This window comes from Pelophylax lessonae (assembly GCF_965119305.1).
Source record: "Pelophylax lessonae genome assembly, chromosome: 5".
In the NCBI taxonomy this organism is placed as follows: Eukaryota; Metazoa; Chordata; class Amphibia; order Anura; family Ranidae; genus Pelophylax; species Pelophylax lessonae.
Genome location: NC_138772.1, coordinates 531,912,972 through 531,928,750, shown reverse-complemented (window position 1 = coordinate 531,928,750; position 15,779 = coordinate 531,912,972). Strand labels below are relative to the sequence as shown.

General features: G+C 46.6%; 1 protein-coding gene across 2 annotated transcripts in view; it reads left to right on the top strand.

The window, feature by feature from the left end:
* ZFAT (zinc finger and AT-hook domain containing) overlaps positions 1 to 15,779 on the top strand; it is a 352,480-nt gene that overhangs the window by 45,491 nt on the left and 291,210 nt on the right. For both annotated transcript variants that reach the window (XM_082258103.1, XM_082258102.1), the window contains exons 4-5: positions 4,727 to 4,903; positions 13,931 to 14,084. In XM_082258103.1, coding sequence (XP_082114229.1) covers positions 4,727 to 4,903; positions 13,931 to 14,084 — 331 coding nt within the window. The remainder of the gene's footprint in view (positions 1 to 4,726; positions 4,904 to 13,930; positions 14,085 to 15,779) is intronic.

The window sequence follows — 15,779 nt, the reverse complement described above, 5'->3', positions numbered from 1 at the left end:
CAGGCTGGCTGTACTGAAGTGAATAGACCAACTTCAGTATAGCCAGCCTGTGCTGCAGTGATCATTGTGTTTTGACAGCAGGGAAACCTCCAGCCGTCATAAAACAATAGCACAGCTATTCTTTCATCTTTTTACCCTCTGGCTAATTGTGGGGCTGTCAAATATGTATTTGTATGACCAGGGCTTTTTTTCAGCTGGAACTTGGTGGAACTCAGTTTCACCACCTCTGGCTCAGGCCTTCTGCTCCTTGCTCACCATTATAATGGTAAACACAGAAGTCCGGCTTCTATGTTTACAAGTGACAGCTTGTCTCCCAATGGCTCTCACGGATCTGATCTCCTCCTGAGCGGACAAGGGGGGTGCAGGTGCAGAGCAGATCGTGGAGGGTGTTTGTCTGGGGGGGGGGGGTTGGTTTTGAGTCATGATTGAGTTCCTGCACCTATTTTCTGAGAAAAAAAGCCCTGTGTATGACTACATTGTATTGGTATTACTTCTTTGAAATTAACCAACTTAACAGCCTTGGGTATGAAGTAATAGAAGAGATTACAACTCCATCCACAGAAAGGCCTCTACAAGTTAATTTAACAAAAATAAAACAATACCTATTTTTAATATAGCAGTCTTCTGGCTGGCAAAATATCATAGGTCCTTCCTCTTTTCCTGCAGCAGGCCTGAACTGGATGGTGCTCCTGTAATGAAGCATGAGCGCCATTTAGCACAGTATGGCCTCTTCTTCACGGTTTGCTGGGAGGCAGTAAAAACAGGTGGCTGAGCCACTGTTTTACTGCCCCCTGGTAGCCCACCTAAAGGATATGCATCCTGGCCACACACTCATTAGGCTTTCCGTTCTGAACGTCTAACAGCGGATCCATTTTCAGAGCATTGGCTGTGTGAACCTATCCTAAGGCAAGCCATATACTACTTAATTTTCTTTCTTTTTACAACAGGTGGAAGCGCTATTGTTTTCTGCCGGTGGGGGTGCGGGGAGCCTTCCCGGCTGGCAGAACACAATGATTTAGCTGTCAGCAGTAATCGCATGCATAAAATCAGACCGGATGGTTGTATCAAAGTGGATTGATGGATCAACTTGGGTACTGCCAGCCTGCCCATAGATGGACTGAACCTCGGTCAGTCCCTGCTGAACTGGCTGAGATTCGATCCATCTATGGCCAGATTAATACTGTGAGCTCGGGGGTGTGTCCATGACAGCCTGAGCTCTAAGAAAATAGTCTGCATGACACTGGCTGTCATTCAACCCAGAAAACTGGTGACCTCTAGTGGTGAAAATAAATTGATCGAAGGCTACTCTTACTGCAAAAAACTGCTGTTTTTATTTTTGCTTTTAATTATTATTTACTTTTCTCTATCGTTCATCGACAGACGCAGCTCCATCTTCTTTAGCCAAAGGGTTATGCTCCTCCAATCAGGAATAGGCACTAGGCAGGAAAAAAGTTTAACCATGCTTATGGAGCTGTCCCTGCAGGCATAACCCCACACACTCTGTTATCAGCAATCAGTTTTCTTCTGCCTAGTTTTAGGAATAGGACCTAGCTCCCTGCTGCGACTTCGGGCTTCGCTTTTAACAGGGAAATTTGTGTTAGGAAAAGTTTGTTCCAGCCCTCACTGCTGTGCACATTCCAGGTGTGGAGAACTGGCAGGCGGATTATCGGAGTCGTCAGGTGTTGCATCAGGGGGAGTGGTCCCAACACCCGGAGGTGTTTTCATCCCCTGTGTGTCCGGTGGGGAACACCCGACGTTGACCTGTTTGCTTCTCACCTCAACAAGAAGGTTCAGAGGTTTGTAGCCAGGTCTCGGGATCCTCTGGCCGACGCCACAGACGCACTGGTGGCTCCTTGGAGTCAGTATAGGCTGATTTATGCATTCCCTCCGCTAAAAATTCTGTCAAGGCTTCTTCACAGGATAGAAGTGGAAGGGGTTCTGGTCATTCTGGTGGCCCAGACTGGCCTTGCCAGTCTTGGAACGCAGACCTGATAAGGTTGGTAGCCAATGCTCCCTGGAGAATTCCTCTCAGGGAAGATCTGCTGTCTCAAGGACCGATCTTCCATCCTGCTTTACAGTCGCTGGCTTTAACGGCGTGGCTGTTGAAAGCCAGGTATTGAAGGATAGAGGTCTTTTTGTTTCAGTGATTCCTACACTATTGAAGGCCAGGAAGTCTACTTCCAAGAAGATCTATCATCGTACGTGAAAATCGTACATTTCATAGTGTGAATCATTGAAGGTGCACCCTCGCTTGTTCTGGGTGGCGAGGGTTTTGACTTTTCTTCAAAAAGGTGTTGAACAGTGGTTGGCTTTGGTCACTATCAAAGGCCAAGTGTCGGCTCTGGCTGTGTTTTTCCAACGCCCTTTAGCTACGCATGCCCTGATTCGCACTTTTATTCAGGGGGTTCGCCATATGGCTCCCCCGAGGCGATCCCCGCTACCTCCGTTGGATCTGAATTTGGTATGATCTGTTCTTTAAAAACGTCCCTTTGAGAACATTGGGGAGATTCCTCTGCTTGCCTTGTCTCAGAAGGTTGCCTTTTTGGTGGCTATTACTTCTGCCCACAGAGTATCTGAATTGGCGGCTTTGTCCTGCCGCTCACCTTATCTGGTGGTCCACAGAGATAAAGTGGTACTCCGACCTAATCAGTCGTTCCTTCCTAAGGTGGTTTCTGATTTTCATTTGAATGAAGACATTGTGCTGCCTTCACTTTGTCCTTAGCCTAAGCATTCCAAGGAAATGCCATTGCATTCTTTGGCTGTGGTGCGGGCGATCAGGCTTTACCTGGAGGCCACTGAGTCTTTTAGAAAATCGGATGCTCTTTTCGTTCTTTCTGAAGGTCCTCGTAAAGGATTGACTGTGTCGGATGTGACCATATCCAGATGGATCAGGCAGACGGTAGTTCAGGCTTATTCACTGAAGGGTCAGGTTCCTCCTTTCCCAGTGCAGGTGCATGCTACTAGAGCGCTGAGTGCCTCTTGGGCTTTTCGCAAATCAGACGTCCGTGCTGTAAGTTTGCAAGGTGGCAACTTAGTCGTCTGTGCATACGTTCACAAAATTCTACAAAGTAGATGTGTTGGCATCTTCTGATGCTTCCTTTGGCTGCAAGGGTTTGCAGGCTGCTGTTTAACCACTTTACCACCGGAGGATTTTGCTGTCTTACGTCTGGGCCACTTTTTGCGATTTGGCACCGTGCGACTTTAACTGACAATTGTGCGAACATGCAATGCCGTACCCAAACGAAATTTACGTTCTTTTTTTCCCACAAACAGAGCTTTCTTTTGGTGGTATTTGATCACCTGTGCAATTTTTACTTTTTGCGCTATAAACAAAAAAAGAGCGACAATTTTGAAAAAATAACAATATTTTTCACATTTTTTTATATGAAATTCCCCCCCAAAAAATGTAAAAATCAAAATTTTTTATCATTTTAGGCCAATTTGTTTTCTGCTACATATTTTTGGTAAAAAAATCACAATAAGCGTATTTTGATTGGTTTGCGCAAAAGTTATTGCGTTTACTAACTAAGGTAAAGATTTCTGTCGTTTTTGGTGTTTTTTTTTAACGCGTAATTGCGGCGATCTGCGATTTTTTTTTTTGCGGGACTGTGACATTGCGGGAGACAGATTGGACCCTTGACTGACATTTTTGACACTTTTGGGGTTACCAGTGACATTACTACAGTAATCAGTGCTATAAATATGCACTGTTACTGTAAAAATGACACTGGCAGGAAAGGGGTTAATTTTATTGGAGAGGGAGGGGTTAATGTATGCCTGGTGCTTACTAACGTGTGTGGGGGGAGGTGACTGAGTGACACAGGGACAGATCGCAGGTTCAGCTATGCTGAACCCTGCAATCTGACCCTGTCTGTCACTTAGGCGATCCGCCCGCTTTGTTTACACAAGCTGGTGGATCTCCAGACTCGATTCCCCGACGATCGGGGAAGAGCAGTGGCGATCGCCGCCGCTCATCCCCTGGCTCGACTCACGCTGTGACAGAATACAGCGGGAGCGAGCCTCCGGTGGCGCGCGCCGCCGAAAAGGGGGAGTGTCTGGCGACGTACGTCTACGTCGCCAGACAATAACGAACCACTTTGCCACAGTAGAGCTCTAGTGAGCAGCGGCAAAGTGGTTAAAGAGAATCTTTTTTCGTTTCTCTTTGAAGGTTTATGATTTTTCAAGGTGAGCTCCAGTTGTTCCTGGTTGAGCTCCATGTTACCTGATTGGCTAGGTTTAGCCTTTGGGGAATTATGTCTTCTTCCGTTGTCTTCCCACCCCTCATGATTATACTGCTTTGGGACATCTCATTGGTCTAAAGAAGATGGAGCTATGTCTGTTGATGAGCGATAGAGAAAACTGGATTTTTGTAAGAACTTAGAGTAAGATCCTTTTCTCTGAAGTTCATTGACAGACACAGCTCCCGCCCCTCTACTTCTGAGTGAATGGGGTTTTTTTGTATTCCAAACACTGCTTGCAACTAAACTGTTTGCCGATAGCAGAGTGTGTGGGGTTATGCCTGCAGGGACAGCCCCATAGGCATGGTTACATTTTTTTCTGCCTAGTGCCTATTCCTGATTGGAGGAGCATAACCCATTGGTCTAAAGAAGATGGAGCTGCGTCTGTCGATGAACTTCAGAGAAAAGGATTTTACAGTAAGTTCTTACAAAAATCCAGTTTTTTGTTTTAATATCTGGGGATTAATTGTTGTGCATGTATTGTTCAGGTAATGACTTTGATGGGAAGTTCATCCTGACAGATTATGAAAAGGAGAAGGAGAAGCAGCCAAAGCGTTCACGTCTCCAGAAAACAGAAAAGGCGCTACAGTCGAAAGAAGCTGAGAAGAGCCAGGGAGTAAATCCCATCATCCGCGTTCTTTTAACTGCACACGAGGCTATTCCAGGTACCCTATCTGTTCCATGCGTTTTCAGAGATAAAGCTTTAGACAGCTGGCAACAATTTACTTATCTCAACACATTGCTAAGGAAGTCGGTAAATAGAGAGGAACTGAATATATTACAGGTTACAGTGCTGTAAGACAGATTACCTTCCAATCCAGTTTTAACACAACTGTCTCTTTCTAGCAGCAGGAGTACAATGCCTAGTGTGCTGTGTTTATGGGAATAGGTTCTCCATACCTCTCTGCCTGGAGGGGGCTTGAAAAACTTCATATAAAATATAAACTCAGCTGTGCTAGAAGGCTAAAAATCTGTCTTTATTAGTTTGTGGAACATCTGCAACAATATGAGAGAGTCACTTTTCAGTGCTAAAGCATTTTTCTACGACAAGGATTTTCAAACTTTTCAAACAAAATGCCAGTTTACTGTCCTTCAGGCTTTGGGGGGGGGGGGGGGGGGGGTGAATTGCCAGGGGGGGGGGGGGTAGAAAATGTCCTGGTCCCAGCATCCGTGAGAATAAACATGGCTTCAGTAGGAGGTGGAGTAGTGCCCCATCATTGGTATCAATGGGAGGAATGGTGTCCCATCATTGGTCTCAGTGGAAGGAATGGTATCCCATCATTGGCATCAGTGGGAGGAATAGTGCCCCATCATTGGTCTCAGTGGGAGGAATGGTGCCCCATCATTGGTCTCAGTGGGAGGAATGGTGCCCCATCATTGGTCTCAGTGGGAGGAATGGTGCCCCATCAATGGTATCTGTGGGAGGAATGGTGCCCTATCATTGGTATCAGTGAGTAGAGGAATGGTGTCCCACCATTGGTATTAGTGGGAGGAATAGTGTCCCATCATTGGTATTAGTGGGAGGAATAGTGTCCCATCATTGGTATTAGTGGGAGGAATAGTGCCCCATCATTGATATCAGTGGTGGAATGGTGCCCCATCATTGGTATTAGTGGGAGGAATGGTGCCCCATCATTGGTATCTGTGGGAGGAATGGTGCCCCATCATTGCTATCATAGGAAAAAGCAGTGCCCCATTGTTGGTGTAAGTAGGAAGAATAGTGTATCATATCATTGGGAGTCCAAAGGGCCAGGAAAAGACTACCAAAGGGCCACATCCGGCCCTCGAGCCACAGTTTGGAGATTCCTGCTCTACAGTGTGGCACATACACCTTTCTTTTCAAGGTATGAAACCGTAACAAAGGGCAAACATACCAGGAGCTTAGGCACCTCCAACTTTAGGCTTCATGTACACTGGCCTACATTTACCGCGGTCGCGGGAAAATGCAAAACGCAGGAAAAACCACCACATTTTTGCAGCGGTTTTGCCATGTTTTCCATTGCGTTTTCCTGCGGCCAGCAGTCAAAACATTCCTGTCCTGAACGCAATTCTTCTGCATTCAGGAGAGGGAGGTTGAAGCTCACCTAAACCCAGCAGCTCCTAAGCTTTGCTGAAAGCCTATGTGTACATTGACACACAGGCTTTTATGGAGTTGAGTTTAGGAGCTTTGGCAGAAAAAATGCCAAGAGCTCCTAAACTCGAGTTTTGGAGCTGCCAGTGTAGACTAGGGTACATGAAGCCTTAAAGTGGTTGCAAACCCTTACATATACCCAGTGAAGTGACTGACCTCAGGTGATACAGAGATTAAACAAATCCTCCTACATAAGTTGTACCTGTTTATCTTCAGTATTCTCCTCTCTACATCTGTTCAAAGTCCAGCATTTTTACAGCTTGTCTGAGCTGTAAAAAAGCAGGAGACAGGAGCTGAAACTACACACTGCAGAGCTCAGTGAGAGCTGATTGGAGGGATGGGAGTGGGACTCACCCCCCATCATACAGCACACAGGAACAGAGCTGAGGCTGCCAATCACAGGCTGTGTGCTGGAAATCCCTCCCCATCACCTTTTTTCTCTTATCGTTAGGAAAACTTGTCAGAAGTGAGGAAGGAAGCAGCAGATAGAAATGACACCTAGTGGTCTGGATTGAGACAAGAACACACTATAGAGGAATATGTTTTGTTCATGTTTAATATCTGAGGTTTACAACCACTTTAGCCCTTTTTCTGTCAGGGCTGTTTTCTGAAAGCAGACACCATAGAGAATAAGCTAATGGTAGTTCCAACTTCTACTGTCATCCAATATTAGCACAACTGTTTATGAAACCAAAAACTTCAGTAAAAAACACTGAAGTTAATTTTAGGGCACACAAAGGCAATATATTATCCAACTTATATTCTGTAAAAAATAAAAGATAAGATTGTGGCGAGTTAATAGATACCCAACATGTCAGACCTTAAAATTGCGTGCACCCGTGAAATGGTGACAAGCTTTAGTACCCTATATTTTCCATAGTCAAATTTTTAAAAGCCTCTACAGGTAATCATTTTAAACAAAGCATGTCCCTTTATAGCAGGGGTAGGCAACCTTTCAAGGGTTGAGATATACCTGAAATCAAAAATTCTGGGGGGAAGGGAAGGGGGGGGGGGGTGTGGGATGCACTAAGAAGCCAAGCCACCAATAAAAAGATGGCATGAAGAACAAACAGTATTACAGTAGTGTCTTCTGCCCCCCTTCGCACCACATCACAGTAGTACCCTCTGCCGCAGACACATACAGTAGTGTCCTTTGCCCCCCTTCACATTACTCCCCCCCCCCCCCCAGTAGTGCCCTTTGCTCCTCCCCCCACACAGTAGTTTCCTCTGCCCCCCTTCACATCACTCTCCCCCCCCCCCCATAGCAGTACCCTCTGCTCCTCTCCTCCCACACAGTAATGTCCCCAGCCCCCCTTCATAATCCCCACGCCACAGTAATGTCGGTGCATAGGGACCCCCCACGTGTGCATTTACATGTGGAAATACATGATAACGAAGATGGTTATCCTGGGTTTTTTCTTCCCCCTTGGACGCCACATGTGGTGCAGTGCGCTATCCTGGTGCTACTCTGGTGGGGTGGTGAGTCTGGTGGGGTCCCTCCCTCTCTCTGCTGCAGGTTTTGAAATGCTCTGCTTGCTGGTGCTACCTGCACAGTGGGGTTGTCCCTTAGCGGTGCTAGACACTTTTTGTGGGGGTCCCCCTCTTAACTCATGGTGTCTCAGAAGCATGTTTCCCCACCTGACCCCCCCCCTCAGAGGCTGCAGGTCCCTCGGGGTCCCAGCTCTCCATTGATGCACTGACAACGGTCCTCTAGTCCTTTGTTTCCTGCGTGGAGGTGGTCTTTGAGCGGCAGGCTAGCAAAAAGCATCCTTTGCCTCATCTTTCTCATCATATCCTGAATCTGTGGATGTGGCCCACCCTGTGGGGTCTGCAGCCACACTCCCTGATTTATCAGATAGTGAGGATGATTCCTCCAAACCTGTAGGTGTGCACGAGAATAAGCTAGTTGACGCACTGATTGCATCTGTTCAGCAAATTTAGAAAATGGAGGATGCAGCTGAGGCTGCGATGGAGGTGCCGGTCACCTTTGGCACTCACAAGCCGTCTTACATGCCAAAGGTGTTTTCTTATCCCTCCTATTTTAACAGGTTTGTCTCTAAAGAGTGGGAGCGTCCCAAACGCCCCTTTGTGGTTCTTAAACGCTTTGCGGTGAGGTACCCCTTTGGGGAGTCTCTACTCAAGAAATGGACTGTTCCACCAGTTGTGGACCCCCCTGTTTTGAGGTTTAACAAGGCAACCATGATTCCGGTAGTGGAATCACCGGATTTTAATTATCCAGCTGACAGGAAGGCGTAGTCTGTGGCCCACAATATGTTTACTGTTTCTGGTTCGGCGCTTAGGTCCATCCTGACCATTGCCCTGGTGTTGCAAACTCTGAGTGAGTGGGCTAAACTTTTGCACCGTGACCTAGAGGATAAGCAGATTCCCCCTGCCTTTGCTGAATTGGTGGACCAGCTGGTCCAGGGGCTGCAGTTTGTCTGTGATTGCTCTTTGGACGCAGCTCCTTTGATTTTTATAGGCTGTCTGTTTCGGCAGTGTTGCTTAGGCTCGTATTGTGGCTTAAGTGTTAGTCTGCGGACAAGACTTCTAAAAAAACTCTGATTTACCCTTTCAGGGCGATCGTCTGTTTGGGGCTACCCTAGATGACATCATTAAGAGTCTCACAGGGCGGAAGAGTACTTTTCTTCCACAGTCTGGAAAGAGAAAAGAACCTTGTCGAAGATGTGGCCCATCTTTCTTTGCTTCGTTTTTCCATCCCTCAGGGTCCAATGACAAGGGTTCAAAACCTTTTAAGTCCTCCTCAGGAGGTTCCAAGCGACCCTGGTCTGGCAAGCCGACTGTGGGATTCTCTAGACCCGCAGACAAGGCTCCTTTAGCATGATGGTCCGCCTTCAACCATGCCTGGGGTGGGGGGCATCATCGCTGGTTTCCGGACCCGTGGACCTCCTTGGTAAATGACAAGTGGGTCCACGAAGTGATACTGTACAGTTACAAGATAGTTACGTTCTTGCCCTCCGGAAAGGTTCTTCCTTTCCAATTTGCATCTGTCCCGGACTGATTTGCAAGCTATCTTTAGGGTGGTGCAATACCTGTTGCTTCAGGGTGTGATTATCCCGGTTCCGGTATCAGAACGGTTTTAGGGTTTTTATTCAAACCTGTTTATGGTCCTAAAGAAGGAGGGCAAGGTACGTCCGATTCTGGACCTCAAGGCCCTGAACTGCTTTGTGCGGGTACAGAGGTTCAGAATGGAGTCCATTCGCACAGTGGTGGCATCCCTTCATTAGGGAGACTTTCTTGCTTCCATCGACATCAAGGATGCTTACCTGCACATTCCAATATGTGCCCGACACCAGTGCTTTCTCTGTTTTGCTGTGGGAGAGGAGCATTATCAGTTTGTGGCATTACCCTTTGGTCTCGCCTCTGCTACTCGGGTCTTCACAAAAGTTTTAGCCCCGGCTCTGGCATTGCTACCTCAGCCGGGGTTTGCGTTACTGGGATACCTGGACAACGTCCTCTTGTGAGTGAAGTCCTCTGCTGCCCCGATGGACGACGTGGAGATCACTATACAAACCCTGAAAGAGTTTGGTTGGCTTCTAAACTACCAGAAGTCTGCTCTGATTCCATCCAGAAAATTGGATGATCTGGGTCTGACTCTGGATTCAGCCCTAGCCAGAATGTTCCTTCCTCTGGACGAGCTCCAGAAGTTACATGCTGCAATTCACCTACTGCTGTCCTGCAGGTGGTCCTCCCTCTAGAATTGCATGCGGGTGCTTGGCCTGATGATATCTACCTTCGAGGCAGTTCCGTTTGCACAGTTCCGTACGAGGTCCCTTCAAAGGGAGATCCTGTTGAAATGGGACAAGTGTCCGAGGTCTCTGGACAATCAGATTCAGCTGAGCCAGGAAACCAGGTGTTCTCTGGTCTGGTGGCTTCGCTCTCCGACAGGGCAAATCCTTTCTCCCCTTGTATTGGACAGTGGTCACCACGGATACCAGTCTGTCCGGGTGAGGAGGTGTCTGGGACTGAGCGCTGCTCAGGGTTGTTGGACGCTGGAAGAGTCCAGACTACTGATAAATGTCTTGGAACTTCGGGCAATCAGGCTGTGCCTGGATCACTGACCGGATTGACTCCAGGGGCTTCCGGTGCGGATCCAGTTGGACAATGCCAAGGTGGTGGCTTATGTCAATCACCAGGGTGGAACAAAGAGTGTGTTGGCAGCCCTGGAAGTAGCCGGCATTCTCCAATGGGCAGAGCGTTTTGTTCCAGCCATCTCTGTCGTACACATTCAAGGAGTGGAAAATTGACTATCTCAGTCGGCAGGTGTTGGACCAAGGGAGTGGTTCCTTCATCCGGACGTGTTTCATCAGATATGTCTCTGGTGGGGCACCCCCGATGTGGATCTGTTGGTGTCCCGGCTCAACAGGAAGGTACTGAGAGTTGTGGCAAGATCAGGGGACCTTCTGGCAGACGCCACAGATACTTTGGTGCCCCCGTAGGGCCAGTATCGTCTGATTTACCCTTTTCCTACTCAAGCTTCTGCCGCTGCTTTTGCGCTGAATCGAAGCTTGAGAGGATTCTGGTCTTTCTAGTGGCCCTGAACTGGCCACCTTGGTCTTGGTAACCTGACCTGGTGCAACTGGTCTCTAACCTCCCTTAGAGACTGCCTCTCAGGGAGGATCTACTGTCCCAAGGCCTGATCTTTCTTCCTGCTTTACAGTCACTAGCTTTGATGGCCTGCCAGTTGAAAGCCAGGTGTTGAAGGATAGTGGTTTGCCTGGGTCGGTCATTCCGACACTGCTGAAAGCTAGGAAGTCTACCTGTAGGAAAAACGACCATCGTATGTGGAAAGCCTTCCTTATTGTGGTGTGAGTAGATTGGAGTTCACCCATGTTCTTTTTCTGTGGCTCGGATTTTGACTTTTCTTCAATGAGGTGTTGAGCAGAAATCAGTCTTTGAGTACCATCAAGGGCCAGAAGTCGACCTTGGCGGTCTTTTTTCAGTGACCCCTGGCCACGCACTCCCTGGTGTGTACCTTTTATTCAAGGGGTTTGACATCTGATTCCACCGGTGCGGTGTTCTCTACTGCCTTGGAATCTGAACTTGGTGCTTTCAGTTCTCTAGAAGCCTTCCTTTTGAAAATATTCAAGAGATTCCCCTACTTACACTGTCCCTTTTTGGTAGCCATCACTTCTGCCCCCAGGGTGTTGGAGCTGGCGGCGTTAACTTGTCATACCCCCCATACCCCCTAATTGGTGCTCCACAAACATAAGGTGGTTCTTCGCCCATGTCGTCCTTGCTTCCTAAGGTAGTCTCTGATTTTCATTTGAATGAAGACCTTGTGTTGCCTTCCTTGTGTCCCACGCCCAAACATCCTAATGAATTTGCTTTGCATGCCTCGGATGTGGTTCGGGCAATTCCGGTGTATTTGGCGGCCATGGAGTCTTTTCAGAGGTCAGACTCACTGTTTGTGATCACGGACGGGCCAAGAAAAGGGCTGTCTGCTGCTTCTGTGACCTTTTCCAGATACATCAAACAGACAGTGACATTAATTAAGCATACACAGAAGCTTGGAAGTACATGTACCAAATGACGCATTGTAAATACAAAGAGAAACCAAGATTATGTAACACACAGCCATTTTAAATTACAGATCACTACACAGTATTGTTAGGATGCCGCTAATTCAGGATATTCTTTTGTGCCAAACTCCACTGTATCCAGGGTTGCCAAGTCTGCATGAACTTTGGGTATTTGTTCAAACTGATGGCAATGGCTTTTTTTCGTAAGAGAAGTTAGTTCTAACCAGAGAAAGGACCTCCAAAGCGTTAGGTGCAAAGAGAGATTTCCAGTGTCTAACAAGTATAGTTCTGACTGACAAAAGAATATGGGTAATGATTGTGTAGAATTCTTTCGGCCATTGATGGATTTCAGTTATTTCAATCATGGAGGCTCAGAATCTAATGTGAGTTTACCTAGGAGATATTAATTTGAAATGAATTAGGAGGAAGGAACCAGGCAAGGAAAAATATAGGCGGATTAAACTTCAGTTTTAAAAGCCCGAAAATAGAATTTAAAATTTTCTTAAAGCAAAGATCACATGTCCACTTTTTTTTTGTTCCCCAAGCTTTCACAAAAGTCATGTAAGCCCAGAAACTAGAGGAGAGCAGTTCTGGTAGGGGGTGGCACCTTTAGCAGCTATAGAAGTGATCAAATGGCTTTATAGCCACCTAGATCACTTGTATCGCAAAGACCTTGGTGTACCCCAAGTTTCAGTGTTGGGACCCTTACTTTTTAATATCTTTATAAATGATATAGGGTCTGGGATTAAAAGTACCATTTCAGTCTTTGCAGCTGACACCAAGCTTTGCAGTGAAATAACTTCTTTACAGGATGTCTCCAACTTACAATCTGTCCTCAATGCACTGTTTCATTGGGCAACTATGTGGCAAATGAGGTTTATTGTTGATAAATGTAAAGTTATGCACTTGGGGGCTAAGAATATGCATGTATCATACATAGGGGGAGTAAAACTGGGGGAATCCATGCTGGAGAAGGATCTGGGTGTTCTGGTAGATCATAAGCTTCATAATAGCATGCAATGCCAAGCTGTGGTTTCCAAAGCAAGCAAAGTCCTTTCTTGTATTAACAGAGGCATGGACTCCAGAGAGAGAGAGAGATATAATTTTGCCCCTGTACAAATCATTAGTAAGACCTCATCTGGAGTATGCAGTTCAGTTTTGGGCACCAGTTCTTAAAAAGGATATGAGGGAACTGGAGAAAGTGTAGAGAAGGGCAACCAAACTGGTAAGAGGCATGGAGGAGCTCAGCTATGAGGAAAGATTAGAGAAACTGAATTTATTCTCTCTTGAGAAGAGGAGCTTAAGGGGGGATATGATCAACATGTATAAATACATAAGGGTTCCATCCATATATTGAACTTGGTGTTAAGTTGTTCACTTTAAGGTCAACACCGAGGACAAGGGGGCACTCTTTACATCTAGAGGAAAATAGATTTAGTCTCCAAATACGGAAAGGTTTCTTCACCGTAAGAGCTGTAAAAATGTAAAATAGACTCCCTCCAGAGGTGGTTCTGGCCAGCTCACTAGATTGCTTTGAAAAAGGCCTGAATTCTTTCCTGGGTGTAATTAATATAATTGGGTACTAATATTTATAAGTAAAGTTGATCCAGGGAATATCCGATTGCCTCTCAGGGGATCAGGAAGGATTTTTTCCCCTGCTGTAGCAATTTGGATCATGCTTTGCTGGGGTTTTTTTGCCTTCCTCTGGATCAACTGCAGGTATAGGATTGTGTATATGTGATTGTATGGTTGGGTTTTCATTACTGTGTTTTTTTTTTTTTTATTGGTTGAGCCAGATGGACTAACTATGTAACCTTGGAACTTTTAAATACTAAAATAAGCTCAGAGCTGACTGCAGAGTTTGAAGTCTGATTTGGTTTTAACATTTTACAATGACACAGTGCATCAGCCTGCTGGCTTTAAACTACACGAAAATCAGATGATCTGTTAATTCATGCTGCTTTAGTAGAAGGATGTGACACACACAGTATAAAACCAATATGTCGGTATTTATTTGGCAGGAGCAACAAAAATAATTCCAGTGGAAGCGGCAGCACCTGCGGCTGAACCCGAAGTCGCCTCCCAGCCAGCTGAGCCAGAGCAGAGTCTGAAGAGGGGTTACCAGGAGTACGCTATCCAGCAAGTCCCTCAGGAACAGTCCACTAACTCAAGCAGGTATGGCCAATCCGTACATGGCTGTCTGCCTTGTTTCTACCTACCTAGACTAAAGCTGGATACACACTATACAACTTTTGTTGGTAGATTTCCTTTAGATTTACCTTCAACTATGTACTGCAAGGGCCTGTCTGATTGCATACAAAATGAAAGTGTTTAGGTCTGACCTCATATTAAATGACCTCCAGAAGGTTTACCCCCCTTCATGACCAGGCCATTTTTTGTGATACGGCACTGCGTTACTTTAGATCATAATTGTGCGGTCATGCAACGATGCACCCAAATCAAATGTACCGTATATACTCGAGTATAAGCCGACCCGAGTATAAGCCGAGGCCCCTATTTTTACCACAAAAAGATGGGAAAAATCATTGACTCGAGTATAAGCCTAGGGTGAGAATGCAGGGCGGCGGGCATGGTACAGGAGAATGCAGGGTGACTGGCATGGTGCAGGAGAATGCAGGGTACTGGCATGGTGCAGGAGAATGCAGGGTACTGGCATGGTGCAGGAGAATGCAGGGTGACTGGCATGGTGCAGGAGAATGCAGGGTACTGGCATGGTGCAGGAGAATGCAGGGTGACTGGCATGGTGCAGGAGAATGCAGGGTGACTGGCATGGTGCAGGAGAATGCAGGGTACTGGCATGGTGCAGGAGAATGCAGGGTACTGGCATGGTGCAGGAGAATGCAGGGTACTGGCATGGTACAGGAGAATGCAGGGTACTGGCATGGTGCAGGAGAATGCAGGGTACTGGCATGGTGCAGGAGAATGCAGGGTACTGGCATGGTACAGGAGAATGCAGGGTACTGGCATGGTGCAGGGGAATGCAGGGTACTGGCATGGTACAAGAGGATCCGGGGTTGTGGGCATACTACAGGAGATGCAGTGCTGTGGGCATGGTACAGGTGGACCATGCCCGCAGCACTGCATCCCTTGTAGTGTGCCCGCAGCCCTGCATAATGGCAGGTAGTGAAGCTGTTTCACTTACCTGTTCCAGAGGCGCCTTCATTTTAAAAATGGCGCCGCCCGGCGCCGACACGTCATTGCGCATGCGCCGCCGCCGCTCGTATACTTTCGGCTATTCCCAGCCTCTCCCGAGTAGCAGCGGCGCGTGCGCGGTGACATGTATGCGACGGGCGGCGCTATTTTTAAAGCTTAAGTCCGTCGGAGCAGCCAGGGACTTTTTTTTTGTTTTTCCTTGACTCGAGTATAAGCCGAGGGGGACAATTTCAGCACAAAAAAATGTGCTGAAAAATTTGGCTTATACTCGAGTATATACGGTATCTAATTTTTTCCCCACAAACAGAGCTTTCTTTTGTTGGTATTTGATCACCACTGTGTTTATTTTTTATTTTTATTTTTTGCGCTATAAACAAAATAGGAGCAACAATTTTGAAAAAATAAAACATATTTTATTCTTCCAGCTATAACACATATCTGAAAAAAATAATTTAAAAATCAAATATATTGATTGATTGTTTACACAAAAGATATCACATCCACAAACTAGGATGTGTATATGCTGGAATTTATACTAGTAATGATCAAAGACTTATAGCGGGTTTGCGATATTGCAGCAGACAGTGGGGCACTAACTGACACTTTGACACTTTTTCGGAACCAGTGACACGAATACAGTGATCAGTGCTAAATATATACACTGTCACTCTACTAATGGCACTGTCTGGGAAGGGG